Raw genomic sequence first — 27,597 nt, 5'->3', positions numbered from 1 at the left:
TGGGATGGGCTGATGGTTGGACTGAATAATCTTAGAGGTTTTGTATAAACTTAATGATTCTACGATTATAAGATTCTACAAAATTTTTTTTTTTTTCAAAGCATTCATGAGATAGCCTGCTTAGAGCTCTGGTCACCTGTGTGGGGGTGATTTCCACTGAAAGAAAATACTGGTTTTAGAGAAAGATAGAAAGATCAGGCCAGAGAGGAGGACTGGGATAGTACTGTCTTAGACCAGTACATTAATGCCTATTCCTGCTCTACGCGCAAGCATTCACATGACAAGAACACAATTTTAACTTGCTTTGTCGAAACACTGTCAGCAGTGTCTGCAGGGATTAAATATTGATTAGAATATGGTTAGCTAAGTTCTGCAATCAACATATGCAGACCAGTTAACACTGTCACCCACCACCTTTAATTCTATCTTTCACACATGATGCAAGGCATTCTCTGATGCACAAAAAACAGCTCCCCACTTAGTCTCAAGCCTTGCCTATAGCACAGCTGGTGGGACTGAGTCATGCTTGTTCAGTGTTTCAGCATCAGCACCACACTGAGTGGGCCCGACTGTCCATATCTTCAAGCACTGCAGAGAACAGCGAATTATTTCATTCATACTGAATCATTCCAGAGCTGCAAAGAAACCTTGTAGAAATTAGATGACTTAGCTTGTCATATTTTTTTTCTGTGTGGACTTCTTGATGGCTGAGCTTGTGCTGCAGGACTGATTCTAAGGAAACAAGAGTCTGAATTCTTCTTAACACAGTGATGTCCTTTGGTGAGCACACAGTGACAGGGGAGAGCTGCTGGTGCAGGAGCCTTTGGTGACATTTCTGTTCTGTGCTCTCCTGGGTCTGAGGGCACTGCCCCCAGGACCACAGTGTGAAAGGAAAACAAAGGCAGCTCAGTTGTGGGGCCTGGCACCAGCATCTCTTTAGTAAGAAAGCAAAAGAGCTGAAAAAACTTAGGTATAAATCTCCAGAACTCATCTTAGGAGCCTTGGGATAACAGAATCCTCGGTAGATGTAACGTTTAGAACCAATGGGACAAAAAATAAAAAATAAAAAAAATGACAGGAGCATATTGATATTTCGCAAGGAAAACAGATTTTACAATCTTTATGAACTCCAGCACTCTAGCATTTATTCTAAAATATGTGAAAGGAGTTTTAGGATTTTTGCTTTTGTTTAATCTCAGTTCTTCTCTTGCTTCTTTCACATTAACCAAAGCTGTTGCATTACATGTCATCTGCAGCTAGTCGAGGGAGATATCTAATATTCATAACAATAGCCAAAAAATTTTAAATAAGACCACTAGTTATCAAAGGTAGTTATCGGAGGTAGAATGATTTGGATAGATGGAAGCTGCATTGCAAGTCTTCCAGTCACTTCCATGCCAGTTTTATTAGTGATGCCAACAAGTGGTGCTGTCATGGTCTCCAAAATAAATGTAACTTTAGCTATCAAGAGCGTATCTAAGACCTGCTGTCTAAGCTCTTCATGGGCACTGGAAAAAGGAATTGAAATCACATACTATAGAGCAGGTCCCTGAAAGAGTTGGGCTGAATATGCCCTTGGGGATGGCTGTTTCTCCACCTTGCTCTAGGGAGAGTTTCAGCAGGTGTTGAATGCAAAGCCAGTAGAGCGCTGAAAGTGGGTGAGATGCATTTCTGACTTAAAGTCAAGGAACTGTTTTTTAACTCCTCTTGAGCTTCTTTAGACACTTCTCCTGGGCTCCTGGTTCAGATGTGTGCTGTATGCTCAGCTGCCCAATGTCCCTGAAACAATTTAAAGAAAGAATAAATATGGTCAGCAGCTCTTGGCTCAAGTGGGTTTGTCCTGTTTCCTGACACTCTCCTGATGAGAACATGGGAGAGAGGAAAGGAAACCTGAGAGAGAATGCACTTCCGTGCATCTGCAGATACACCCAAAAAGATGAGCAGGAGCCATAAAGATGGGGCGCGATCGAGTGACCTCTTGGTGTGCAAACATGTGCAATTTTAAAAAATGCTTACTAAAAATGGCATCATCCTGAGAAGTACAAAGACTTTAAGGAGTAGGAGAAATTTCTTCTCGGGAAGAGCGGTGCTGCAGTGGCACAGGCTGCCCAGGGAGGTGGTGGAGTCATCGTCCCTGGAGGTGTTCCAGAACCGTGTGGATGTGGCACTGAGGGACATGGTTAGTAGGGATGGGCTAATGGTTGGGCTGGATGACCTTAGAGGTCTTTTCCAACCATAACAACTTTGTGATTCCATGATTCTTTCTACAGGTGTTTGATCAAATGTGGCATTTTGAACAATCAGATAGTGCCCCTTGCTACTTGCTTGGAGAAGCCAGTTGGGTCATCCAGACACATAAGACAGCCTTGTGAACCTCATTCAAGTCAGTTCAGAGGAAAAATGGAAGTTATCACCTTCCATACTTTAAAGGAAGATGCTGATATTGTAGGCTCTTTGGAAACATTAAGCTGGCAGAAAGAAACTCAAAGGAACAGATGGGAGTATTAAGTCTTCACAGGTGGGTGGGGATGGCTGAAGTAACTGACCATGCTGGGGACACAAACCATTCAAACAGAAAGGCTTGAAAAGGGGAAAGATACCAGCCCAGATAACAGCAGGGTGGGCTAAGGGTAAGAAAGCGTCATTCAAAATGCTGCAGGTATATCTGCATAGAAAAAAAAATCAAGAAGGATATAAACTCTAGTGGATAAAATATAAAATATGACTGAGCTATCCAAAAAGGGAATAGATAAGTCACTAGTTAAAAAATCAAAGCTATTACTAAATCCTCCATCTGTCACAGCAGCAACAAAAGCCCTGCCTGTTAGCCTGTCAGGTCACAGGGCTGCAGCTATGGCTGTGCGACCCACACCAGTTGAGCTGTAACCAGGCTTAGCAACAACCTTATGGATAAATACAGCTTTTCCAATCAAGTTAGTATAGTTTTGGCATGCAAAGGGAGGTCCTGCCTTGCAAACATCATGAAGGTGTTTTTTTGATGGGGTTGTCTAGTATGCAGAGAATAGTGACTTGTTCAGTGTGATCTAATTGAGTTTCCAAAGGCTTTTGACAAAGCCTCTCTGAAAAGATCTTAATGAAAACTCAGCAGGAAGATAAAAGAGAAAACCAAGCATGGGTAAATATAAGATCAAAGACTGAAGAAAAGCTAGAACTATATACGACAAGGTCAGTTTTGGAGCCTGCAGGGGTCTGCACTAGGATTCAAGCTACTAAATGACCTGGAAAAAAAGGGGAATAGGGAGATGGTGGGCTTTGCAGACCAGACAGCTAGCTAAAATGCTGGTACAGTTGTATATTTAGGGAAGTTTTTATATCAGTGAATATCAGCAGAGATGCAATATGAGCCTGAGGCTTCATTCAAGCTGAGAAGCTGGAAACAAGTTAACACGAGGTTATCAGAGCTGCAGTGAGGAGGGCAGAGTCATTGCTCCACCATTTGCTGCTGCTGGGAGCAAAGATGCTTTTGCTTAGAGCATCGCCACTTCCAAGAGCCCCAGAACTTTCCAGCCTGGGGCTGCATGCTGTTAAGATGCATACACAGGAGGTTTTAGGAAAAGTTTCCTTCTGTAACTCTCAAACATTACTTACGCAGGTACTGCTGCAACATCTGTGTTGAGCTCAGTGCTTGGAGGGGAGGTGTGTCCAGCTGTTGCAATGTCCTTCACATCCACTTTCTGGCTCTCCTGTGCCTCACCAGCTGCTGAGATGGAGCACCTGCACCCTCTTATCCCTGCTCTGAGGAGGGCTGTTGAGAATGAAGAACATTTGGAAATGGCCACATGTTGCACCCCACTGAGGTGATTAAAGCAACAGTATCCTGCTAGATGATGGATGCAAGTGCTGGTTTCTGTGTGGGTTTCTTCAGATTACAGATGAGATTCCGGTTCCTGGTAGCAGGAACACAACACCTTACAGTAAAGTGCACAGAGGAGTGTTTTTAGTTAACAATCCAGTGCTGCAGCCCTGACCAGTTTTGTCCCCTTGTCCTTCCCACTGCAGTAGGACAGCCCAGCCTTGCTCTCAGCAACAGAGCCATGCTGGTATGCAGCAGTATAAAGATGGCACCTTCCTACTCAGCAGGTTCTTTCCTTCCTAAATGGACTTGTATCCACTTACTTTAATGATCAGAGTTTATATTTGGTTTTATTAACTGTTCCATCTTCTTCCTCTTCAGAGACCAAATGATACTGACTACACTGGAAAATCTTGCTTGTTTCTTTAAGGGTTACTGATTACTGCACAGAAGTAATAACTGGGATAGTTGTATAGATGTATATTTATGATAACAAGGTACAAGAAAGGAAAAGCACAGCTTGCTTCCCACATCCCATGTAGTCTGCTGCAGTGAGAAGTCTGAGAAATAGGACAGATTATGGATAAAGTGAATGTAGCTTGTCTGTAATCTGTGCTGCACCTTATCTGCAGAGGACTCCAGCTGAAGATGGCTGTCAGCAATGCTTTAGGCCAGATGTGCAGGAAGAGTGTGCTGCAGGCCATGGCAATGCACTCCAAGCATCCTGCCTCAAAATGTACTCCTGGGAGCCCATGTACCAATGTGCCCCTGGGAGCGGACACTGAACTTGGCAAAGCTGCCTTGGAGACTAGTTGTTGACTCTGCCTTTAAGAGCAAAATGAATTCTCAATGCTTAGGTCAGATTTTAATCCACATTCATGAGGCTAAACTTATACACACTGACATCTCTTGGTGTGTCCTAGGGCCCACTTCTAAGCTGTTTTTATTTCATGTTTGTGGTACATCTGAGACTGAGAGACTGTACTGATCAGGTGGCAGCATTTTGTACTGGATGTTAGAGCTCTAGAGAAACCTTCACAACTGAAACAGCTCTGCAGGCTGAAATAACTGGGTGGGGAGGATAAGCATGGCCTGTTGTCACAGACTCTTGCTTGAACAGAGAACTGGAACAAGGCTCAGAAAGAAAGTATTTTGCTCTCCTTCATGCCTCTTTAGAGAGGCATTGGAAGATAAGCATCCCTCTTCAGCATCATTACAGAATAAGTATTGCACCTGAAGCACTTTTTTTTCTTTAGCAGTTCTTCAGGAAGTTCTTCACATAAATCGTCATGAGGGAGCCCAACTAAAATAAATAAATAAATAAAAAGCAGTTTCTTTCTCCAAATTCTCCATGGTGGGAGACTTTCCCTCCCTAGCACAGTAGGCTGTAAGGAGGAGTTAGCAATCAGGCTGCCTACTTCTCACCACCTTTCATATTTCAGGAAGCATAGGGAGGCTGATGTATTTCCTGATGTATATTCAAAGATAACATCAGTTTGAATCCAGGACCTCTGGTACCAACCCAAAGCTGCAGACAGCTCATACTTTCTGCAGCAATCTTTAATGAGAGCCCAATGGGCTTTGGAGGTGCCTTAGAATGAACTCTTATGACTTGCAAGGAAACAAACGTAAGAAGGAAGCTGCAGATTTACTCACTGCTAAATGCTGAATGTAGATGGCCCCTGTTTCAAGTGAGTGCTCTCTGAAGCTGCCCTGTGACCAAGCACAGCTTTAGTTGCACTGATCAGTCCATGATTTTAAATTCCCTTACTCTGGGGCCACTCACGACAGGAGGCTGAGGCTTCCCCATTTCTTAGTGTGTTTCATTCTGACAATAGATGACTGGATATGACGAGCATTGATTTGGTCTTTGAGGCCACAGCATTTTTCTCTTTATATATATCAGTGAGGAAGAGGCATCAGTAGACCAGTGGGAATCTTTCCCCTGAGACAAGTTTTTTTTTTTTTTTCTGCATGCAACAGTTGTGACAGGAATTTCTCATTTCTGTACATGCCAAAGAAGGGAAATAATTGGGGGTTGGAACTAGGTGATATTTAATGTCCCCTCCAACCTAAGCCTATGAATGTTGTTCACAGGCAATTTTTAAAAACTCTTAGAAATTGTCCATCAGTAAAAAGTCACCAGAGGTGCCCAGTGGAAGAGGAACATGAAACACAAATAGATTCAAGGTCCCCAAACTGAGCTCTGTACATAGCACACATTGCATATGCTTTAGAGGAAAGTGATGGAAGAACCCACAGGAAGTATCCATTCTCTTCCAGCTGTTTTCCAAAGACGTCTGCTTGCCCAGCCCCATGCATCTCCCCCTCTTCTTGCAGGGGCTGTGATGTCAGCAGCTATTTTTGTGCTGAGCTCAGGGCAGTGGTTCAGCTGCTGGACATGGGTGCCAGTCTGCTCCTTTCCTTTGCAGGCTCTGCATCCCAGCGGCCTCCTAGAAAAGTGCAGGGAACATCACCTTCATCAGCGCAGGGAGAAGAGGGGGACGTTTGTCGCAGCACCCAGGCACACACCTCCATGGCTTTCTGCTCTGGACAGGCCGGCAGGATAGTTCCAGGATGGAGCAGCCAGAAGAGTGAGACCGGCTGCCTTAGTAAGCAAATGGCTTTTCCTACTGGCCCCCTTGCTGGTGAGTATAGAAATAACTGGTTGCCGAGAGAAGGATGGAGGATCTCTTTCCCTGGAGATACTCAAAAACACATCTAGATGTGATCCTGCACACCCTGCTCTGGGTATCCCTGTTTGAGTGGGATTGGGGCAGAGGGATCCAGAGGTGCTGCCAACCTCAACCATCCTGAGCCTCTGTGAGGTGTTACCCCATGGTCTGATCCACCCCCACCTGAAGGCTGACATCCCCACCTGGCCTGTGTGTGTACAGGAGGAAGCTGAGCTTTGTTACAATCTGAAAGTGAAAATAAGCAAATTGATTCATTAGATTTTGATTTTTAAGTTCTTGGTTATTTTTTTGTTCCATTTTATTTATTTTGCTGTCAAATTAAATGAATCATCTCTGAACTGTTTTCCTCTTTACAGGAAATGGTGAGAGTTCACATGTTGACTCAACAGGAGGAGGGTGGAAAATCTGAGCCACACAAAAGTTGGAGGATCAAAATAATTTTATTTCTAGGAAGTGTGGACTAGTGACTCTTAGTTCTCCCAGTTCTAAAGCAGAGGTGGTCTCTATGTGTTTGGAAAGGTGTAGAAAGATGAAAAATGAGTCCAAACACCAATGGCAAGTGAAAAACTCATAAGAAAATGGAGGAAGAGAAGCAAATACATTCAGGAAGGATTATTCAGAGAATGTGTAAAAATAAATAAACAGTCAATCTCTATAAAGTGGTCTTCCTGGGACCAGTGATGACAGTAGTGGTGGTCACTATGCTTCATCACCTAGTACAGGGTTAAGTAACATAAAAGAGATGAGGGAAAAAATGGAAAATTGCTCTTATCCTGCAATTCTTGTTGTCTTGTAGGCTTGAAGTTTGGTTTGAATTGCAATATGTATATATATTTATAGTCATTAGGCATATGTTATTGGTTATAACAAACTGTATTTATCACACTGGCTGGAAGTGCTCTGAAGGGGCTTTCAGATCTCAGTCTGTAGCCTGAGTTGCCTCACACTGATTGCACTAACAATGCTTGGGAGTACTCAGAAACTAACAGCATAGAATAGCTCTGAGGTCCTCTTATTTCTTGATGGTCTCCTCATCTAACCCGAGGCACCAAAGCTTGCTGTAACTGTGATGGCAAATGGTTTAGAGAAAGGAGGAAGAACCTCTCTGAGTATCCTCACTGTCTTCTTTTGTGTTTGTGTTTGCATTGCAGGAAAGTGTGTACTGCTTCTGTGTATCCTAGTCGAGCCTGAATATTACTATAGTGAAAACCTCTGGTGCATAACTTCCAGCTTCTCATGCTGCTAATCAAACACAGGGAATAGGGGTACTTGGGGGAGAAGTGCAAATCACTGTCCTTGTGCTTTCACGTTCTCTGTTGAATGGAGTGGCACTGCATTCACCTTGTTCAGAATGCTTTGGTTTTCTTTGGTACTTATGCACTCTGCCTCCTAACATCATGGCTTTGCTGCTTGCTTGTGCAAAGAGAATATATTGTCTTCCAAACAGTAACAAGGGAATCATAGAGTAAACACATAGACAGTAAAATCAAACAAGCAGAAGCCCTTAAAATGATTACAAAAATTGTTTTGAGTTGAGAAATGGCCATTTTTTTAATGGAGACAAATCAGTGGAACTCAGTGGCTTCAAAAGTGGAGTGAGGACTGCAACAATGTGCTGCAGTGCTGCTCTGGCACATGTAGAGAGACTTTTCCCCAGGAGATGGTGGGTGTTGTAGTTATCACTGTTACATAGGGTTTAAGCACACAGCTGTATTCCATCAGTCACTGTGTGTGGAAGATTTTTAATGCTCAGAAGAAAACAGTCTCAAGACTATCAAATTACAGACTAGAGAAAAAACTTCTATTGTGTTGCAGTATTGCTCTTGCAAAACTGGAGTTGCAGAAAATGGGGAAAACTGTTTTATTGTGGGGCAGAAAGGCTTCTGTCCCAACCCCAGCACTGGCTCCGCAATGTGGGAAGAGTTAGTGAGGGTAAAGAGGTTCAGCTTACAGAACCTGTAATAAGGTTAGCTCTTAAAGAGCACAGGGTTTCACAAGGGTTTCATGTGATGGAGCAGAGGTAGGCATCCACCTGAATTTGGGGAGCTTTAGGAGACACTCCTGATTTCACTGTTCAACTCTCTGTGCCCACTGTTGCCACATGAAGTACATTTGGCTTATGGTCAGGTTATGTTGCCATTGTAAAATCCCTGGGGAATATCACTCTATGAGCTGCTTCCAGCACTGCTTGGGCAGCTAACACCCAGATCTGATGGATTTTCCACTCTAGCCACACTCCCTGCCTGAGGGATAACTCTCAGCTGGAAAACCACAGTGATGAGGAAGGGTCAGAGAGAAAGCAGAAGTAGGAGAGAGAAAGATTTCTATTCACCTTCCCTGTGGTGGAATGGGAGAAGGGAGTGAATTATTTCTTTTTTTTTTTTTTTCTCAATCAGAGATTTTCCGTTTTGTTGAAACAGTGAAGCTGAGCAGCTGGTCAGCACCCTACAGAACAATTTGTATGCATTAGGCAGAAATGCAGCAATAAGATGGGTGAAAGCTGTGAATGAACATACTTTAAGATAATCAATAAGGAAATCCTGTCAAGTACCAAAATACATACAAAGTGTTAGCTGACAGGGAAGTGTGCACACTTTGATCCCTACAGCTTTAGGTCACTGCATGCTGCAGACGAAGTTTCTGTAGGCAGGAACTGCTCAGACTTTATCTGCAACTGCAGTGGGCAAAGATGGTGATTTTTCATTCCTATTTTGGCATCAAAATATGCACGAAGTGGCATTCTGACATATCCTGCAGATGTGCTCTGTCCATTATTTCCATGTTACTGAATCATATCATCATATTGAAGAGCACTGCATGTTTTAGTTTTGCGGTCTGTTTCCAGGTGCCAGAGGCTTCTATCCATCTCAGCCATCTTACACAAACGTTTTCATATTCGGTCTTCGTGTCCCTGCTCAGTCATCACAAGAACCCAGTGCCACGTTAACAGCAACAAAGGGTTGCAGAGAAAACCTCCCATTTGGAGACGCATAAGCCATACACCGTCTCCCATGTCACACAGACACGATGGGAATTGTAGCTTGGGAAGTCTGGGGAGAAACGCAGCGCTTGGCTGCGGCGGAGGAGTGAAGCGGGATGAGCAGCGCGCAGGCACCGCTGCCGGCAGCTGTGCTACCTCGGCAGATTTGAAGCCGTGTGGTTCCGAGCAACGGAGCCCTGGCCGCCCGCTTCCTGCTCAGGGGGAAAGAAGACCCTCTGGGGATTGACGCCGAGTTTGTAGTTTCGCGCTAGCATTAAATGAGAATTGTTAATTTACAAAGAAAAACAAAACTTTCTCTCTGGGAAGGACCGCTCAGTTGCAGGACGCGGGATTTCTCGTCCTCTCTCCACCCGAACGCAACTCATTCCAGAACAACACAACGACAGGTGAAAATAGACCCCTCCACGCTCCCACACACGTACAGAAAGGGAGATTTTGTGACAGATAAAGTATAAAAAACACGCTTTACCCTCCCCGAAAAAACACAAGCGGAGCCGCCGAGCGACGAGCGGCGGCGGGGCGGGGCGGGGCCGCGTGCACCAATCAGCGCCCGCTGCGCTGCTATAAATGGGAGCGCCGCGGCCGCCGCCGGCAGTGCTGTCCGCGCCGACGCGATGGCTGAGACCGCGCCCGCTGCCGCGCCCGCTGCCGCCCCGGCCCCCGCCGCTAAGGCCGCCGCCAAGAAGCCGAAGAAGGCGGCGGGCGGCGCCAAAGCCCGCAAGCCCGCGGGCCCCAGCGTCACCGAGCTGATCACTAAGGCCGTGTCCGCCTCCAAGGAGCGCAAGGGGCTCTCCCTCGCCGCGCTCAAGAAGGCGCTGGCCGCCGGCGGCTACGACGTGGAGAAGAACAACAGCCGCATCAAGCTGGGGCTCAAGAGCCTCGTCGGCAAGGGCACCCTGGTGCAGACCAAGGGCACCGGCGCCTCGGGCTCGTTCCGTCTCAGCAAGAAGCCGGGTGAAGGATTGGAAAAGGCTCCCAAGAAGAGAACATCCGTGGCGAAACCTAAGAAGGCTGCCAGCAAGAAGTCTGCTAGCACCACTAAAAAGCCTAGGAAAACGGTGGCAGTGAGGAAAAGCCCGAAAAAAGTCAAGAAGCCGGCGGCTGCTGCCACCAAGAAAGCTGCCAAGAGCCCCAAGAAGGTGACCAAGGCTGCCAAGCCCAAAAAGGCGGTGGCTGCCAAGAGCCCGGCCAAGGCAAAGGCGGTGAAGCCCAAAGCTGCCAAGCCGAAAGCGGCCAAGCCAAAAGCAGCCAAGGCAAAGAAGGCGGCCCCCAAGAAGAAGTAAACCCCTGTGGAAGAAAACCCTTGACCCGCTTTTAAACCCAACGGCTCTTTTAAGAGCCACCCAAGATTTCCCAAAAGGAGCTGAAATAACCGGGTTCAACCACTTCAACTAAAGACGCTGATCGGGAGGAAAGATTTCCGGACCACAACTTGTGGTTCAACGCAGGGGATGGGCAGTGGCGGCCCTGAGCCGCTCGGGAGTGGTGCTGCGACAGCTTTGAGCCGCCCGCACTGCGCGCGGATTGGCTGCGGGGCTGCGGCTGTCAGCGCTCACCGGGAGTGCAGCGCAATCACTCCTGGGCATGGGGAAGGGCGGGCGGGCAACAACGCGGGCAGTTCCGCGCTTTTGCAGTGGCTGCGGGAATCTTTCTGAGATTCAGCTTAGCCCCTTTTTTTTAACAGGGTTATTTTTGTCATATTTGTAATTAAACGTAATGAGATCAAAGCTCTTTTGCTGAGTTTGTTGGTGGCTCTGAAAAGAGCCTTTGTATTTTCCTGAATACTGTACTCAGCTTTCTCACTTGACCTTAGCCTTGTGGCTGTCGGTCTTCTTGGGCAGCAGCACGGCCTGGATGTTGGGCAGCACCCCACCCTGCGCGATGGTGACCTTGCCCAGCAGCTTGTTGAGCTCCTCGTCGTTGCGGATGGCCAGCTGCAGGTGGCGGGGGATGATGCGCGTCTTCTTGTTGTCGCGGGCCGCGTTGCCCGCCAGCTCCAGGATCTCGGCCGTCAGGTACTCCAGCACGGCCGCCAGGTACACCGGGGCGCCGGCGCCCACCCGCTCGGCGTAGTTGCCCTTGCGCAGCAGCCGGTGCACGCGGCCCACGGGGAACTGCAGCCCGGCCCGCGACGAGCGCGACTTGGCCTTGGCGCGCGCCTTCCCACCCTGCTTCCCGCGGCCAGACATCGCAGCGACGCACACGAACGGGGACGCTGACAGCTCTCGGAGAAGTACCCTCCAACCGCCCCCGCCCAGTTATATTCAGATCGGGCGGAGCGGAGGCGCGCCGCGTGATAGGCCGAGCGGAAGGCTGGCGCCGGCAGCCAATGGAAGAGCGAATCGAGCGCCATCCAATGGGAGAGCGCACTTCCTGGTGACGTCACCGGGCCGAACTTGGAGCCAATCGCAGTGCGGCGCTGCCGAGCTGCTGCTTTGCGTAAGGCCGCTATAAAAACGGCTCCCGCGGTGAACGACCTTACTGCGTTCGTTCTGAGCGTTGTGCTTTGTGGTTGAGCGTGCGCTGTGTGCGTTGAGTATGCCTGAGCCGGCCAAGTCCGCGCCCGCCCCGAAGAAGGGCTCGAAGAAGGCGGTCACCAAGACCCAGAAGAAGGGCGACAAGAAGCGCAAGAAGAGCCGCAAGGAGAGCTACTCGATCTACGTGTACAAGGTGCTGAAGCAGGTGCACCCCGACACGGGCATCTCGTCCAAGGCCATGGGCATCATGAACTCGTTCGTCAACGACATCTTCGAGCGCATCGCTGGCGAGGCGTCGCGCCTGGCGCACTACAACAAGCGCTCGACCATCACGTCGCGGGAGATCCAGACGGCCGTGCGGCTGCTGCTGCCCGGCGAGCTGGCCAAGCACGCCGTGTCCGAGGGCACCAAGGCGGTCACCAAGTACACCAGCTCCAAGTAAGCTGTCTCCGCCCCCCGTGCCTCAGCTGTTCGACCCAAAGGCTCTTTTCAGAGCCACCCACGCGTTCAATGAGAGAGCTAAAGCACTTGCTGGCGATACTTTGTAGTTCTTGTGTCTTTCTATTGGAAAAAAAGGGAAGCGACAACAATGTTGCAACGCTGTTATCCCCGAGCTGTTTGGGTTTATCTGTTAGCTCTATGCAACAAGTTTCAGTGCCTTTGGGAAAGCCCGTTTCTCACGGACCACTGAACACGCCTTTAGGGTCTGATTACCTCTTGTCTGGTTTGCGGGACGCTGGCAACCAGCGCTGAGGTTCTCACTAGGGATTGAAGCGAGCTTTTGTGCAATTGATTCCTTACGTTACCCTGCGCGTGAGTGTACCGGGTGCCGGCAAGGCGCAGATACTGAAGACCGCGGTACAACCCTAACACGTAGTTCAAAGGGTGTCAGTAACGCCATCGGCGCCGTCAGGCGAGAGAGAAGGCAATAGCTTCGCTGCGCTGTGGCCTCGGTACCGCGCAGCGCTGCCCGTGGCCCCGAGCACGCAGTCCCCCACGGCGCCCATCTTCGGCTCTCACCCCTTCCTCTCCGCGGCCCCGCCGCTCCGCGTCGCAAGTCCCGGGAGGGACGGGACCCGACGGGCGGGAGAGCGGCGCTCGCGGGACGCGCAGCAGCCGAGGCGAGTCGGACCTGAGTGAGGACTGCACGGAGCTTCCCGGCTCAGGGTGGGGGCGGGGCCTGGCCGAGGGAGCGCGAGGCGGCTCGGGGCGCGCCTCCGCTTCTCGGCGCGCGGAGCCTTAACGAGAAGTGGGGTCGGGAAACAGCCCGGCAACGCTCGCACTGCGCAAAGCGGCGGCTGCCATCCGCGCCTGGAGCGGTGTTGCCGCGGCCCTGAACCGATGAGCGATTCCTCAATAGCAGCGAACACGGGAGGTCTCGGAAGCGGACCGAGAAAAGGAGGTTCTGCTTCCAGCCCCGCTCTCGGTAGAGCGGAGAGAGGAGTACGCAGGGGAAGAATGGGGAGCGGGGAGAGGCTGAGGGGCGGAAAGCGGGACTGCGCCATGCCCCCGTCGCGCCCTAAGCCGCCGCTCGCGAAGGCGGCTCTCGGATTTCTCCTGAGGCAACGGTGGAGCCGGCCGCGGAAAGGCAGCGGTGGGCTGACTCAGCGCGGAGAAGAGCGGGCGGATTGGACAGAGAGAGACGGGGCGGGGGCGGGGTTCCCGTCGTCGAAGCGCGGGCTTTTCGAATGGCCGCCTCGGCCAATGACAGACCGCCTTCCGCGGACGTCCAATCGGCAGCGAGCGTGCGGCTATAAATACCGCCGCCGCAGCAAGCCGGCTGCTGTACCTTCGCTGCGGTCGGGGTTGTCTTGTTGGGTGCTGTGCGATGGCGCGCACGAAGCAGACGGCGCGTAAGTCGACGGGCGGGAAGGCGCCCCGCAAGCAGCTGGCCACCAAGGCGGCCCGCAAGAGCGCGCCGGCCACGGGCGGCGTGAAGAAGCCGCACCGCTACCGGCCCGGCACGGTGGCGCTGCGCGAGATCCGCCGCTACCAGAAGTCCACGGAGCTGCTGATCCGCAAGCTGCCCTTCCAGCGCCTGGTGCGCGAGATCGCGCAGGACTTCAAGACCGACCTGCGCTTCCAGAGCTCGGCCGTCATGGCGCTGCAGGAGGCGAGCGAGGCCTACCTGGTGGGGCTCTTCGAGGACACCAACCTGTGTGCCATCCACGCCAAGCGCGTCACCATCATGCCCAAGGACATCCAGCTCGCCCGCCGCATCCGTGGGGAGCGCGCCTGAGCCCACTGTCCTTTCACTGCCAAACACAAAGGCTCTTTTAAGAGCCACTCCAACTACAATTTAAGGAGCTGTTGACACTATCAGTGCCATTAGTCACTATATCTGATGTGCTATGTTCATTTTAATTTCTCAGATAGAATGTGCTAGAATGACTACCATGGTAAATGTAATCAGAGCCCATAATCTTTTTCTACATGATAACCACGTGCAGAACTAGTTCTTTACATTCTTATGTCAGCATAAAGTGTGTAAGTTATATTTTACCATGTAATGGATTCTGCCTTCTCATATGTAATCGGATATGTTTTAATTCGAGGTTTTTTTTAACTTTTGGTACCAGCACAGCACCAATGTGACAGAATTAAATACAGAATCACAGAATTGTAAGGTTGGAAGGGACTTCTGGAGATCATAGAGTCCAATCCCCCTGCCAAAGCAGCTCCCTAGCCCAGATTACGTAGGTAGACGTCCAGGTGGGTCTTGAACATCTCCGGAGACCATCACCTCTGTGCAGCCTGTACCAGTGTTCTGTCACCTGCACTGTGAAGAAGTTCCTATGCATATCTGAGGAACTTCCTATGCTTCAGTTTATGACCATTTTCCCTCATCCTATCACCACACTGTTGAGAAGAGTCCAGCATCATACTATTACACTCTGGATATATATAGATGTGGATCAGATCTCTTTTTCTTCATAGCCTAACAGAACTTTGTAAGCCAGCTTTTCTTCCGTTATAAGTGTTCCACAGCTCTTACCTTTGTAGGCCACTGCTGGTTAAAAAAAGCACTAAATGCACCTTAGCACTTCATACACTACAACAACTTGCATTGATACAGTATCAACAGCTCCTTTAATTGTAGTTGGAGTGGCTCTTAAAAGAGCCTTTGGGTAAAATAAAGTACACGTTTTAAAGTAACTTTCGAGGTTTAAATCTCTTTACGCCCTCTCCCCACGGATGCGGCGGGCGAGCTGGATGTCCTTGGGCATGATGGTGACGCGCTTGGCGTGGATGGCACACAGGTTGGTGTCCTCGAAGAGCCCCACCAGGTAGGCCTCGCTCGCCTCCTGCAGCGCCATGACGGCCGAGCTCTGGAAGCGCAGGTCGGTCTTGAAGTCCTGCGCGATCTCGCGCACCAGGCGCTGGAAGGGCAGCTTGCGGATCAGCAGCTCCGTGGACTTCTGGTAGCGGCGGATCTCGCGCAGCGCCACCGTGCCGGGCCGGTAGCGGTGCGGCTTCTTCACGCCGCCCGTGGCCGGCGCGCTCTTGCGGGCCGCCTTGGTGGCCAGCTGCTTGCGGGGCGCCTTCCCGCCCGTCGACTTACGCGCCGTCTGCTTCGTGCGCGCCATCGCACAGCACCCAACAAGACAACCCCGACCGCAGCGAAGGTACAGCAGCCGGCTTGCTGCGGCGGCGGTATTTATAGCCGCACGCTCGCTGCCGATTGGACGTCCGCGGAAGGCGGTCTGTCATTGGCCGAGGCGGCCATTCGAAAAGCCCGCGCTTCGACGACGGGAACCCCGCCCCCGCCCCGTCTCTCTCTGTCCAATCCGCCCGCTCTTCTCCGCGCTGAGTCAGCCCACCGCTGCCTTTCCGCGGCCGGCTCCACCGTTGCCTCAGGAGAAATCCGAGAGCCGCCTTCGCGAGCGGCGGCTTAGGGCGCGACGGGGGCATGGCGCAGTCCCGCTTTCCGCCCCTCAGCCTCTCCCCGCTCCCCATTCTTCCCCTGCGTACTCCTCTCTCCGCTCTACCGAGAGCGGGGCTGGAAGCAGAACCTCCTTTTCTCGGTCCGCTTCCGAGACCTCCCGTGTTCGCTGCTATTGAGGAATCGCTCATCGGTTCAGGGCCGCGGCAACACCGCTCCAGGCGCGGATGGCAGCCGCCGCTTTGCGCAGTGCGAGCGTTGCCGGGCTGTTTCCCGACCCCACTTCTCGTTAAGGCTCCGCGCGCCGAGAAGCGGAGGCGCGCCCCGAGCCGCCTCGCGCTCCCTCGGCCAGGCCCCGCCCCCACCCTGAGCCGGGAAGCTCCGTGCAGTCCTCACTCAGGTCCGACTCGCCTCGGCTGCTGCGCGTCCCGCGAGCGCCGCTCTCCCGCCCGTCGGGTCCCGTCCCTCCCGGGACTTGCGACGCGGAGCGGCGGGGCCGCGGAGAGGAAGGGGTGAGAGCCGAAGATGGGCGCCGTGGGGGACTGCGTGCTCGGGGCCACGGGCAGCGCTGCGCGGTACCGAGGCCACAGCGCAGCGAAGCTATTGCCTTCTCTCTCGCCTGACGGCGCCGATGGCGTTACTGACACCCTTTGAACTACGTGTTAGGGTTGTACCGCGGTCTTCAGTATCTGCGCCTTGCCGGCACCCGGTACACTCATGCGCGGGGTAACGTAAGGAATCAATTGCACAAAAGCTCGCTTCAATCCCTAGTGAGAACCTCAGCGCTGGTTGCCAGCGTCCCGCAAACCAGACAAGAGGTAATCAGACCCTAAAGGCGTGTTCAGTGGTCCGTGAGAAACGGGCTTTCCCAAAGGCACTGAAACTTGTTGCATAGAGCTAACAGATAAACCCAAACAGCTCGGGGATAACAGCGTTGCAACATTGTTGTCGCTTCCCTTTTTTTCCAATAGAAAGACACAAGAACTACAAAGTATCGCCAGCAAGTGCTTTAGCTCTCTCATTGAACGCGTGGGTGGCTCTGAAAAGAGCCTTTGGGTCGAACAGCTGAGGCACGGGGGGCGGAGACAGCTTACTTAGAGCTGGTGTACTTGGTGACCGCCTTGGTGCCCTCGGACACGGCGTGCTTGGCCAGCTCGCCGGGCAGCAGCAGCCGCACGGCCGTCTGGATCTCCCGCGACGTGATGGTCGAGCGCTTGTTGTAGTGCGCCAGGCGCGACGCCTCGCCAGCGATGCGCTCGAAGATGTCGTTGACGAACGAGTTCATGATGCCCATGGCCTTGGACGAGATGCCCGTGTCGGGGTGCACCTGCTTCAGCACCTTGTACACGTAGATCGAGTAGCTCTCCTTGCGGCTCTTCTTGCGCTTCTTGTCGCCCTTCTTCTGGGTCTTGGTGACCGCCTTCTTCGAGCCCTTCTTCGGGGCGGGCGCGGACTTGGCTGGCTCAGGCATACTCGACGCACACAGCACACTACACAGCGAACTGTTCTTAAGATGGCTGCGGGCTCCTATTTACCGGGCTGGTATGCAAATAAGAGGTTCCAATTCGTGCAAGACGATTGGCCCTTTCTACAATGGCTCCTTTGTCTCTGATTGGTTGCAATATGATCCGCTCTGTCATTTGTTGGTTTCATAGTAATTGTTTCTAGCCAACCACCGAGCGTTACTCCCGACCTCGGAAGGTATAAAAAGGGACGAGCTTGAGCGGCGCTATGTTCTTGGCAGTAGAGTATCCGGAGCGATCGGTGGTGCACCTTTCTGCGAGTGCCATGTCGGGCCGCGGGAAGCAGGGCGGGAAGGTTAGAGCTAAGGCCAAGTCGCGATCATCACGGGCCGGGCTGCAGTTCCCCGTGGGCCGCGTGCACCGGCTGCTGCGCAAGGGCAACTACGCCGAGCGAGTGGGGGCTGGGGCGCCCGTGTACATGGCAGCTGTGCTGGAGTACCTGACGGCCGAGATCCTGGAGCTGGCGGGCAACGCGGCCCGCGACAACAAGAAGACGCGCATCATCCCCCGCCACCTGCAGCTGGCCATCCGCAACGACGAGGAGCTCAACAAGCTGCTGGGCAAGGTCACCATCGCGCAGGGTGGGGTGCTGCCCAACATCCAGGCCGTGCTGCTGCCCAAGAAGACCGACAGCCACAAGGCCAAGGCCAAGTGAACGCGCCTAGGATAAATCTAGAAACAAGCACAAAAGGCTCTTTTCAGAGCCACCCACAATTTCTTTAGAAGAGCTGTGTTGCTTTTTTTTTTTTAACTTTCAGTTTTCATAAGGAGTGTTTTAAAGAAAAATTCATTCTGGTAGCAATGTTCTAAATTCACGAGTGTAACTTTTCTGCGTTCAGTTCTATGCTGCTTCTTAAGCACCTTGTATTCTCTACCTATCAATGTGTTGCCACACCCCCTGAGCTTTACTGTCAGGCAGTACATCAATGCTTATAACCTGTCTATGACCCTTCCTCCCTTTAGACACACGATTAGAAAAGCTTTAAGTACCTGCTACAGCATTCCTTCTTCAACAAGAAAACGGACTTCAAACCCCTTAAGCATTTAAAAGTTGTCTTCAAAGGGGTGGACCACTACTGATGTTATTTTCAAGTGTACATGACCTTTCTTGATGGGACTCTTAAGGGTTTGGAGCTTCTCAGCAGAGGTTTCATTCTTAGCATCTGATTCTCCGAGTACCTCATATTTATTTCATCACTGAATTATTTAAATATAATGTGCTTTCAGCTCCTTTTGGGAAATCTTGGGTGGCTCTTAAAAGAGCCGTTGGGTTTAAAAGTGGGTCAAGGGTTTTCTTCCATGGGGTTTACTTCTTCTTGGGGGCCGCCTTCTTCGCCTTGGCTGCTTTGGGTTTGGTCACCTTAGGCTTGGCAGCTTTGGGCTTCACCGCCTTCGCCTTGGCCGGGCTCTTGGCAGCCACCGCCTTCTTGGGCTTGGCAGCCTTGGTCGCCTTCTTGGGGCTCTTGGCAGCCTTCTTGGTGGCAGCAGCCGCCGGCTTCTTGGCTTTCTTGGGGCTCTTCTTTACTGCCACTGCTTTCTTAGGCTTTTTAGCAGCAGCCACTGGCTTTTTGGCTGCTGGCTTCTTGGATTTGGCTGCAGGTGTTCTCTTCTTGGGAGCCTCCTCTTTCACCTCACCCGGCTTCTTGCTGAGACGGAACGAGCCCGAGGCGCCGGTGCCCTTGGTCTGCACCAGGGTGCCCTTGCCGACGAGGCTCTTGAGCCCCAGCTTGATGCGGCTGTTGTTCTTCTCCACGTCGTAGCCGCCGGCGGCCAGCGCCTTCTTGAGCGCGGCGAGGGAGAGCCCCTTGCGCTCCTTGGAGGCGGACACGGCCTTGGTGATCAGCTCGGTGACGCTGGGGCCTGCGGGCTTGCGGGCTTTGGCGCCGCCCGCCGCCTTCTTCGGCTTCTTGGCGGCGGCCTTAGCCGGAGCCGCGGTGGCGGCGGGCGCTGCCTCTGCAGCGGGTTCTGGCGCCGTCTCGGACATGTCGGAACTGCGCGCCGTGGATCGGCAGTTTTGGCCGCGGCGCCCTTATTTATAGCAGCGCAGCGGGCGCTGATTGGCGCGTTGCGGAGTCCGGCCCGCCCCGCCACCCGGCACACCGCTCCTCGGCTTGTGTTTCTTCATGCTCAAAAAAGCATCATTTTGGTAAAAATTGGTGACCGCGGCACCCCGTTCCTTATCCCTGGTGCTGGGAAAAGAGGGTAGTTTTGTCCTTTTGAGTTTCTTTTACCTCAGATGTGAAATGACGTTTATAAAGGTCTGTAATCTCTGAGTTTGGGGATTGCGTGAAGAGCTAGACAGAAAGATTTTTATTTTTACTTCTATATTGCAAATATGTTTCTGATCGCAACACCACAGTGGAAACGGATTCATGTTCCCGAGACGGTTTTTTATCAAAGAAGGGCACATTGAAGGCAATCTCGAGTCATTTTGTTTGCTTAAATTAGCTTTGAAAAGAAGCAAGTAACACAAAGCGTCCACTGAGTTCTGCAGCTGTGCTAGGAGCAGTTTCCCGTAACACAGTTTCACCTCTTAAAAATAATGAAACCTTTGGACATAGTGCCTTATATGACTATACACAGAGCTCATAGGAAGTGGAGAAAAAGTGTTTCACCAGAAATAGTTAAATGGATGCCAGACCTGTTTAATTAGCCAGTACCATCAACATCTTACAAGATCATATAGAAGCTCTTCCCTGCTTTCTTCAGCTCTCTTCAGCTTTGTGTTAACATTTCAATTAATCATATTTCAATTTCTTTCTCCAAAAATAATTCTTTAACCAAAGTAGGGAAATACATTAATCCCTGTGATCACATTTTAAGATTGTTTGTTTTTGTGATTATTTTTATAGTTAAGGGCATATTGTCAGTCAAATATGTATGGCAGCTGAGCAAAAACAAAAAAAAACTATCATGTGCCTGTTTTCCCCATGGAAAGAATTGCAGGTTAGGCTGCAGGGATTTCTTTAAAAACACAATATAAACCCAGTGTGTGATCAAACAATTTTCTCCTAAGTACTGCCAAGGTAAACTAGAGCAGGAAATTGAGGTCAGTGCTAAAGAAGAAATGCTACAATACAGCACTTCAGTACTTCTCATCATAATTGCTTGGTTTTTGTTTTGAGGTCAAAAATGCTCTTACATAACCTGGGAAAAATTTATTTTGCATGTGATTGCATCTTTCTAAGTTAAACTTCAGTATGACACAGTATTCACAAGGCTTTGTAATTGCAATAAATACATTTCCTTTCATTTACTATCTGCTGTTTCCTCTCCTTCTCAGAACTCCTATACTCTACAAGCTGATATCTGAAGCTATAAAGACAAAATTAGTATGTGAGTCTTCATAATGTCCAGCTCATAATGAAATATTTTATATCTGTTTCTGTTGTTTTGTCCCCTGTAGTCCATTTGATATATAAACTACTATTAGAATCCTGTATTTCAGGAAAACATGAAATGTGATATTAAATATGTAAAGCAGAGCTACAACTTTCCCATGTTAGAGCACATTTTTCTTTTCTCTGGTGAGACAGGTGGAAACAGGATCCAAATGGGATCCCATCCTCGTAGGATCTGATAAGAGGCTGTGAGGTCCTGATGATAACAGAAAATAAAGTTGACTGCCTTCCAGTTATTAAGTTGTAGAGAGGCAACAAGCACAAGAAAGGTGAGAGGACAGGATGCAGCAGAAGTTTTTTTGTGTGCTCTGGGGCCTCAAATGAGAGGACACAACCTACAACAACAGCAGAGTGTCTCCTGCTCTCCCTGCTCTCAGCACTGATCCTGCTGGGAGCAGGTTTTTGTTTTTAACCTTTTGTACATCGTTGAAGAAACTGCCTGAATAAAGAAATGAGGCTATGGCAGCTTTCAGACAAATCTTCTCTTGGCTCATTCAGATTTCTGAGATAGAGCTTTGCTCATTCCTGCTGTCATGTATTTCTTTTGCCATTAGGAGGTAATAGAGTGACACAATGCATATGCACACGGTCATAGACAAGCTCATGTTTGAGCTGCTGGTGGCAGACCAGAACAACCATGGGGAAGGCAGTGGGGAGGAGATTTTTTTATCAAGTCAGGATTTTGTGATGTGAGATAAATAAATAGAATATGTATAAAATGATTATTTTTTGGGATGGGTTGGATAGTGGAGTTACTTGTTTAGAAATATGCAGCACAATGTGGGAAAGAATCCCGAGGGATTCTTTCCTGTTATGAAAATGCAGTCATTTGATTTTTTTCTGCTTTTCCTGTAGTAATACAGCACACAAACTCTTGTGAAGTTATGGCAGTAGTGAAGACAGTTTAAGGATTTTGCCAGTGGCAGTGATTTACCATGACTTTGGTACACCTGAAGGGTGAGAAACTGCCAAGAGATGTGGTCGCAACCTGGAATGGATTTTGTCTGTATAAGACAAGCAGCAGAACAGCATCCCATGTGAGAGTGTAAAAACAGCAGAAGAGGTTATTTAGAGCTCCATCTGTACCAATGCTGTTTCATTCACACTTCTTATATGTGATTCAATTTGATTAATTCTGACTTCTCTGTGTTCCAGATATACCAAAAACAAACAAAAGAAGAATAAATGAAGTCACAAAGTCACTCAGAGAAATGCAAATCTGCTTGGCTTAGGATGACTTGTGGGACATCTGGTCAGGGGTAGAGGCAGTGATTTCAAAATGAATTTTTCATGATATTCTAAATAATAACACAGTCGATATAAAGTTTCATTTAAGGATTTAATGGTTCTATGTGATAGAAATACAATACGTATGAAAATGTTACTGAACTGATTAATTTTTGTATGTAAACTAATGTTTTACTAAAAAGAGATTTTGCCAGCTGATTGTGAATTCAGGTAGAGAGAAAATAACTGTTCATCACTCTTCCTCCACTCCACTTAACTCACTCATTCAATGAGCTAGGAGGAGGCTCACAGGAAACTGCACATGACATGTCTGAAAAATGTGTGCAGGACTTCAGAGACTGGGAGGAAATGTAGAATGGAAACTCTATGTATCTCTGAGATACAGTATATTGAATATTTCCAGGCATTCAGACAAATGATCAGGATTATTTCTGGTAAATAGGAACATAACTTTAAGCACAGATTTCCATTTTCTGCCCTTGTCACTTGCTTTAATAGGGACGTGGCTTAGAGGGCACAGTGAGGATGGGCTGATGGTTGGACTCAATCTTAGAGATCCTCTCCAATCTCAAGGATTCTGTGATTCTTGTGAAATTCACTTTCCAATGGCACATTAACAAGATGGTTTCTTTGCTGCAGCACACATAGCACATGTCATTGGAGATCTCCTGGCACCTTATACCTGGATTACTGCTGCTCATGCAGTGGACAGCAGCTTCTTCCCCTGTGAAGAGGAGGAAGGCACTGCTCTGAGGAGGAGGCACTCTCCTGGGTTGTCCACTCCACAAATGGCCTCAGTAAAAGTGCCATACTGCATGGGCAAGCTTTCATTTGCACCTCAAGACTATGAGAACAAAATGATATCTTTGACTTCTGCCTGGTAGCTGTGGCAAAGTGAGTATGGGTTGTGTCAGGGTGAAATACAAAGTGACTGCTGTGCAACAACACACCTTGTTGAGAACTGAACTGTCCTGTATGGTGTCCAACATCTGTTGGCAGTGCGAAGAAGTGAGGTGGTTGAGCTGCTTCTTAAATGCCCAGTGCCATGGCCTAGGAAACAATCAGTCCTAGAAAAAAAGTACTCCACAGATGAGAAGAATGACAACAGTTGCAGTGTTTCAGGATGGGGAAGACTTCATAGCTGCCCTTCCTCCTTGTAGGCTGTGCTAGATGAGTGGAAGAACACTGCAAAATGAGCACAGGACTCTGAAAAGCTGGTACATATGCCTTCTTCCCAGACATTCCGGGGTTGGGAGACCTATGCATCTCAAAAGGAGGTTCTGGTCCTGGTACCAGCAAGATCAGTGGAGCGTTTGCAGTTTATGTGATGCTTTTCCTTAATATGGCTCAGGGTTTCACACTGACTACCTCACCTATCAGTAGGATCCCTGCAGTGGAATATGTGGAGCCACGAGAAGTCCACTTTCTGACAGGATGTTGCTGACCATAGTTTTGGCATTTGGGTACCTGAGGCAGGTGCTCAGTGGCACTCAGCTTTGATTCACAAGTCCTCTGTTATTTTGGTCTCTCTTTAAGATATTGCCCATTTACACCACTGTGACATTTCTGCCACCCTTCTCTTTTGTTCATCTCTTTACTGCCATAGATCTACACCTGTGTGATTTTACACAGGCAATTGGAGCAAGATGTGGAGAATGATATCTGCTCTATGTTCAGCTGGAAAAATAAAGAAAAAAGATAAAATGTTTCCTCTGGTTCTTAGTACCTGGTTGTCTTGCTCCAATTCATAGGAGGAAGAGACGGTTCTTTTGATTTATGTGTATCTGACAGTGAGATTAAGACACAATGGGTCAAATGTTAGCCCAACAAGTTTATTACAAATCCTAGTTGCTTAGTGAGACACAGAAGGGAATACCAGCAAAAGAAGAGAGAGGAAATAAAAGCAAGGAGTCTTTGTATAAAGCAAAATAGATATTCACCAGTGGGATTCCAGTGTTGCTTGTAGTTCAAATGTCGATCTTCAGTAATGTTAGGCTGTCAGAGATTGTGCTGTTCAGCTGACAACGACTTCTTCTTTTCCCAATGATAGTACAAACATATAACTAAGTCCAAAGTGGTCGAGTAATCTCTCTTTGGAGTGGCAGCTTCAGGTTTGTGGGCCTCAGCAGGAACTCCTTTGTTCCCATCTTCAAGGTCTTCCTAGCAGATTACAGGGAGCAGGGAGGTGCCCACTTGTACCTTGCCTTCACAGGATACAATGGTATCATCTCCCAGTCTCCTGTACCAAGCTGGAGTTATTTGCTCACAGGCCAGATCTTCCACCAGTAAACACTCCTGAGCACACAATTTCAAAGGCAAGCAGCTCCAAAGAAATGCTTTCAAATGTAGAACTGTCCGCAAAGTGATCCCGATTGCCACAAGGTGACACCCACCACCTAGGAGTGGCAGTGGGAGAGTGCTGTTTGTAGAAGATTAGTGTAAACTTGGGGAACAATGAGCAGGGTGAACAATCAGATTAGTGAGGTGGGTGGGAGGGAGAACAGGTGAAAGAAAGAGGAAGCAAAGAGAGAACAGTTTGAAAGTCACTTCTGATGACATCTGTGATACTTCACAGTCGATATTCATCCAAGCAGCAATCCTTTAGTAGGTTACTCCAAATAAGCAACAGTTCATCTTCATTCAGCTCAAGGGGAACCTGGCCAGATGTTATCACAACAGTGGGTATATTGTGGAAAGGAGAAAGAACGGCCTAGACTTGTGGGATGTTTTCCTTGTGGGAGAACTCTTTCCATGTGTGAACAGAGTCCATTCTGATACAGACCAACAAGCAGAAGGGAGTGAAATCTTCCTTTACATTTTTGCTCTGTATTGCCTGGCCAAGGTTAGATTTCCTATTCCGTGGAGCCAGAGCCCCAGAATCATCTTCCAAAGGTCATTTGGTGTTCAGGGAACCAATTCTCCGGTAGGATCTGAAGGCATACACCATTCAGGGCAGTGTGGGCTGTGAGGGCTTCCCTGCATACAGCTCCTGCAGGAAGGCTGCTCTTTGGAAGAACAAAAGGGTGCTAAAACCATTGCCTTCAGTGGTGTAGGTTTTTTCTTTGCCTCAGGTTCACTTTTCCTTTGATATCAGAATGATAGGCTCCCCACTGAGGGGTGAGTTCAGCTTCCATCTTCTCAAATTTCCATACAGTTAAACACAACATCTGTAGAAAGGCTGATATGTTTTTGTTTTCTTGGGCTTGTGACTGCCAGGTGAAGTTTTATAAGGAACTCCTAAAGGAAAATTGGTTTATACTGTCTGGCATTTACTCACTGAACCCTCTTGTGTGTCTCTCACTGACTCATTCCTTTAGCTTTCCTTCCCAGTCAATAAGTAATACACACCAATGTCTTCTGGGGGCATTTCTTAAACAATAAATGGCAGAAGGTAACAATTGTGTGCCTGCAAAACCTGACGAGAAGAGGGTTTACGTTTCTTCTTATCCTCATTAATAATCATAATTATGGTAAAACATTTGCTCATAATGGTGAAAAACTCCTACATCTGGGGATGAAACTCACTATCCCAAATGTCTGGTTAGAAAGTCATAGGTAGGCTCATAGAGGATCGCTGCTCCTCACATACACACAAAAAGCAAAAGCACAAATTCAATACATTCAGTATGTGAATATACATAGTTTCCATTAAGTTCCCACCTATTGGTATGTCTATCAATTCTCAGAATATCTAATATATTAAAATCTAATGCCATGCACATACTTAGGGGTATTACATAGGGGTTCTTGCAAGGGATTTTTAGTGATGTAAGTTCCAATTCCGATGTGTTATTCAGGCAAAAGGCCACATAGTCCAGGTCCCACATATGGTCAAGAACCTATGTACAAAAACAAGGCTGTTGACTAAGTTTCTAATTAGCACTTCGACCTTGTTATCAAGCCTAGCAGGGCACAGCATACCTCCTCAAAGCTTGTGGAATGTGCTTGCAGGCTTTAGATGCACTGCTTAACTAGGAATAACAATTTTCCCCAGACAGAATGATTTGCAGAGGATTTCAGAGAAATCAAGGAAGGCCCTGAATTTATTGCCACATATCAGGTGATGGCGGTATAAGCCCAGAGAAAAGGAGTTTTCACACCTTATCTTTACCTTATGCCAAGACATTCACACAGTTATTGTTAAAAACGGCGTTATGATGAGCTCCTACGAAGCTGCTATTGTACTGTTAAGAACGGTGCAGAAAACCAACGAGTGCTAAGCATTGCGTATAAATTAGGTGACAAAGCAGCTCCCCTATGCAGCCTGAGCACCTGTTAAGTGATGGACTGCGGAGGAGAGGTCCTGCTGGTAATGTTCCCTGAGTGCGGAAAGGAAGAAAGGTTTCGGGTCTGAAAGGCACTACCCCTGTACCGCACCCACCGGCTCACACAAGTAGCAGCACAGCCTCCTCCGGCCGCAGAACCTCCCCACCCTGGATATCCCAGCTCTGGGTGACGTCAGCGTTAAGGGACGGCCAATGGCTGCTCCGAGCAGCGCGCTAAATCCAGGCACGACAGCGCAGCTCACCTACGCAGAGCCCACCGCGGCTACACGCACTGCTAAGAACCGCACGTTACAAGTTGAAAGCATTAGCAATGACACCGTCAGAAACATTTTAGCATCCGTAAAAGCTAAATACAGCCCGCGTAACACCCTACCGGCTTGTTTCAGCACTTTATTCCTATGAAAGAAAGGCAATAAAAAACAAAATCACAGGAAACACAGAAGGAAGCTTCTCAGGAGATAAGAGGGGCCATGCAATGGAAGAAAAAACGAAAAATAGAATTATACCTTAAAACCAAGATAAGGCACACAGTGAGCAGTACGTTAACAAGACAGAACTCCAGAAAAAGGGAGCAATTAAAGCTCTTTCATTGAACGTGTGGGTGGCTCTGAAAAGAGCCTTTGGGTTAAAAAAAAAAGGTCCGGATCGCTCTACTTGGAGCTGGTGTACTTGGTGACCGCCTTGGTGCCCTCGGACACGGCGTGCTTGGCCAGCTCGCCGGGCAGCAGCAGCCGCACGGCCGTCTGGATCTCCCGCGACGTGATGGTCGAGCGCTTGTTGTAGTGCGCCAGGCGCGACGCCTCGCCGGCGATGCGCTCGAAGATGTCGTTGACGAACGAGTTCATGATGCCCATGGCCTTGGACGAGATGCCCGTGTCGGGGTGCACCTGCTTCAGCACCTTGTACACGTAGATCGAGTAGCTCTCCTTGCGGCTCTTCTTGCGCTTCTTGTCGCCCTTCTTCTGGGTCTTGGTGACCGCCTTCTTCGAGCCCTTCTTCGGGGCGGGCGCGGACTTGGCCGGCTCAGGCATACTCAACGCACACAGCGCACGCTCAACCACAGAGCACAATGCTCACAACAATCGCAGTGAATCCGTTGGCCGCGGGAGCCGCTTTTATAGCGGCCTTATGCAAAACAGTAGCCCGGCAGCGCCGCACTGCGATTGGCTCCAAGTTCGGCCCGGTGACGTCACCAGGAGTTGAGCTCTCCCATTGGATGGCGCTCGATTCGCTCTCCCATTGGTTGCCAGCGCCAGCCTTCCGCTCGG

At 49.3% G+C, this 27,597-nt stretch overlaps 9 protein-coding genes across 9 annotated transcripts; 4 read left to right on the top strand and 5 right to left on the bottom strand.

The window, feature by feature from the left end:
* The first annotated feature begins 10,120 nt into the window (after positions 1-10,120).
* Positions 10,121-10,916, top strand: LOC136052588 (histone H1.11R). The gene has a single exon (XM_065742841.1). The coding sequence runs from the start codon at positions 10,126-10,128 to the stop codon at positions 10,792-10,794; it is 669 nt and encodes a 222-aa protein (XP_065598913.1). The 5' UTR covers positions 10,121-10,125; the 3' UTR covers positions 10,795-10,916.
* A 323-nt stretch (positions 10,917-11,239) lies between these two features.
* On the bottom strand, positions 11,240-11,713 carry LOC136052606 (histone H2A-IV-like). The gene has a single exon (XM_065742862.1). It carries the CDS (start codon positions 11,698-11,700, stop codon positions 11,311-11,313), a length of 390 nt encoding a protein of 129 aa, XP_065598934.1. The 5' UTR covers positions 11,701-11,713; the 3' UTR covers positions 11,240-11,310.
* A 312-nt stretch (positions 11,714-12,025) lies between these two features.
* LOC136052612 (histone H2B 1/2/3/4/6) lies at positions 12,026-12,433 on the top strand. Its single transcript, XM_065742869.1, has one exon. It carries the CDS (start codon positions 12,050-12,052, stop codon positions 12,428-12,430), a length of 381 nt encoding a protein of 126 aa, XP_065598941.1. The 5' UTR covers positions 12,026-12,049; the 3' UTR covers positions 12,431-12,433.
* Positions 12,434-13,786: 1,353 nt separating this feature from the next.
* On the top strand, positions 13,787-14,282 carry LOC136052597 (histone H3). The gene has a single exon (XM_065742852.1). It carries the CDS (start codon positions 13,817-13,819, stop codon positions 14,225-14,227), a length of 411 nt encoding a protein of 136 aa, XP_065598924.1. The 5' UTR covers positions 13,787-13,816; the 3' UTR covers positions 14,228-14,282.
* Positions 14,283-15,138: 856 nt separating this feature from the next.
* On the bottom strand, positions 15,139-15,596 carry LOC136052598 (histone H3). The gene has a single exon (XM_065742853.1). The coding sequence runs from the start codon at positions 15,573-15,575 to the stop codon at positions 15,165-15,167; it is 411 nt and encodes a 136-aa protein (XP_065598925.1). The 5' UTR covers positions 15,576-15,596; the 3' UTR covers positions 15,139-15,164.
* A 1,350-nt stretch (positions 15,597-16,946) lies between these two features.
* On the bottom strand, positions 16,947-17,357 carry LOC136052613 (histone H2B 1/2/3/4/6). Its single transcript, XM_065742870.1, has one exon. It carries the CDS (start codon positions 17,340-17,342, stop codon positions 16,962-16,964), a length of 381 nt encoding a protein of 126 aa, XP_065598942.1. The 5' UTR covers positions 17,343-17,357; the 3' UTR covers positions 16,947-16,961.
* Positions 17,358-17,659: 302 nt separating this feature from the next.
* LOC136052608 (histone H2A-IV-like) lies at positions 17,660-18,117 on the top strand. The gene has a single exon (XM_065742864.1). The coding sequence runs from the start codon at positions 17,660-17,662 to the stop codon at positions 18,047-18,049; it is 390 nt and encodes a 129-aa protein (XP_065598936.1). The 3' UTR covers positions 18,050-18,117.
* Positions 18,118-18,621: 504 nt separating this feature from the next.
* LOC136052584 (histone H1.11L) lies at positions 18,622-19,380 on the bottom strand. Its single transcript, XM_065742837.1, has one exon. It carries the CDS (start codon positions 19,376-19,378, stop codon positions 18,701-18,703), a length of 678 nt encoding a protein of 225 aa, XP_065598909.1. The 5' UTR covers positions 19,379-19,380; the 3' UTR covers positions 18,622-18,700.
* Positions 19,381-26,897: 7,517 nt separating this feature from the next.
* LOC136052611 (histone H2B 1/2/3/4/6) lies at positions 26,898-27,384 on the bottom strand. The gene has a single exon (XM_065742868.1). The coding sequence runs from the start codon at positions 27,358-27,360 to the stop codon at positions 26,980-26,982; it is 381 nt and encodes a 126-aa protein (XP_065598940.1). The 5' UTR covers positions 27,361-27,384; the 3' UTR covers positions 26,898-26,979.
* Between the last annotated feature and the right edge of the window lie 213 nt (positions 27,385-27,597).

The sequence above is a fragment of the Cyrtonyx montezumae genome, unplaced genomic scaffold, assembly GCF_038088225.1.
Source record: "Cyrtonyx montezumae isolate F1298 unplaced genomic scaffold, pur_monq_1.0 scaffold_3, whole genome shotgun sequence".
Lineage (NCBI taxonomy): Eukaryota > Metazoa > Chordata > Aves > Galliformes > Odontophoridae > Cyrtonyx > Cyrtonyx montezumae.
Note: the sequence above shows the minus strand (reverse complement) of the source record. Positions and strands in the feature narration are given on the sequence as shown.

Coding starts and splice junctions, on each gene's coding strand:
- LOC136052588 (XM_065742841.1), top strand. CDS start 10,126: ATGGCTGAGACCGCGCCCGCTGCCGCGCCCGCTGCCGCCCCGGCCCCC.
- LOC136052606 (XM_065742862.1), bottom strand. CDS start 11,700: ATGTCTGGCCGCGGGAAGCAGGGTGGGAAGGCGCGCGCCAAGGCCAAG.
- LOC136052612 (XM_065742869.1), top strand. CDS start 12,050: ATGCCTGAGCCGGCCAAGTCCGCGCCCGCCCCGAAGAAGGGCTCGAAG.
- LOC136052597 (XM_065742852.1), top strand. CDS start 13,817: ATGGCGCGCACGAAGCAGACGGCGCGTAAGTCGACGGGCGGGAAGGCG.
- LOC136052598 (XM_065742853.1), bottom strand. CDS start 15,575: ATGGCGCGCACGAAGCAGACGGCGCGTAAGTCGACGGGCGGGAAGGCG.
- LOC136052613 (XM_065742870.1), bottom strand. CDS start 17,342: ATGCCTGAGCCAGCCAAGTCCGCGCCCGCCCCGAAGAAGGGCTCGAAG.
- LOC136052608 (XM_065742864.1), top strand. CDS start 17,660: ATGTCGGGCCGCGGGAAGCAGGGCGGGAAGGTTAGAGCTAAGGCCAAG.
- LOC136052584 (XM_065742837.1), bottom strand. CDS start 19,378: ATGTCCGAGACGGCGCCAGAACCCGCTGCAGAGGCAGCGCCCGCCGCC.
- LOC136052611 (XM_065742868.1), bottom strand. CDS start 27,360: ATGCCTGAGCCGGCCAAGTCCGCGCCCGCCCCGAAGAAGGGCTCGAAG.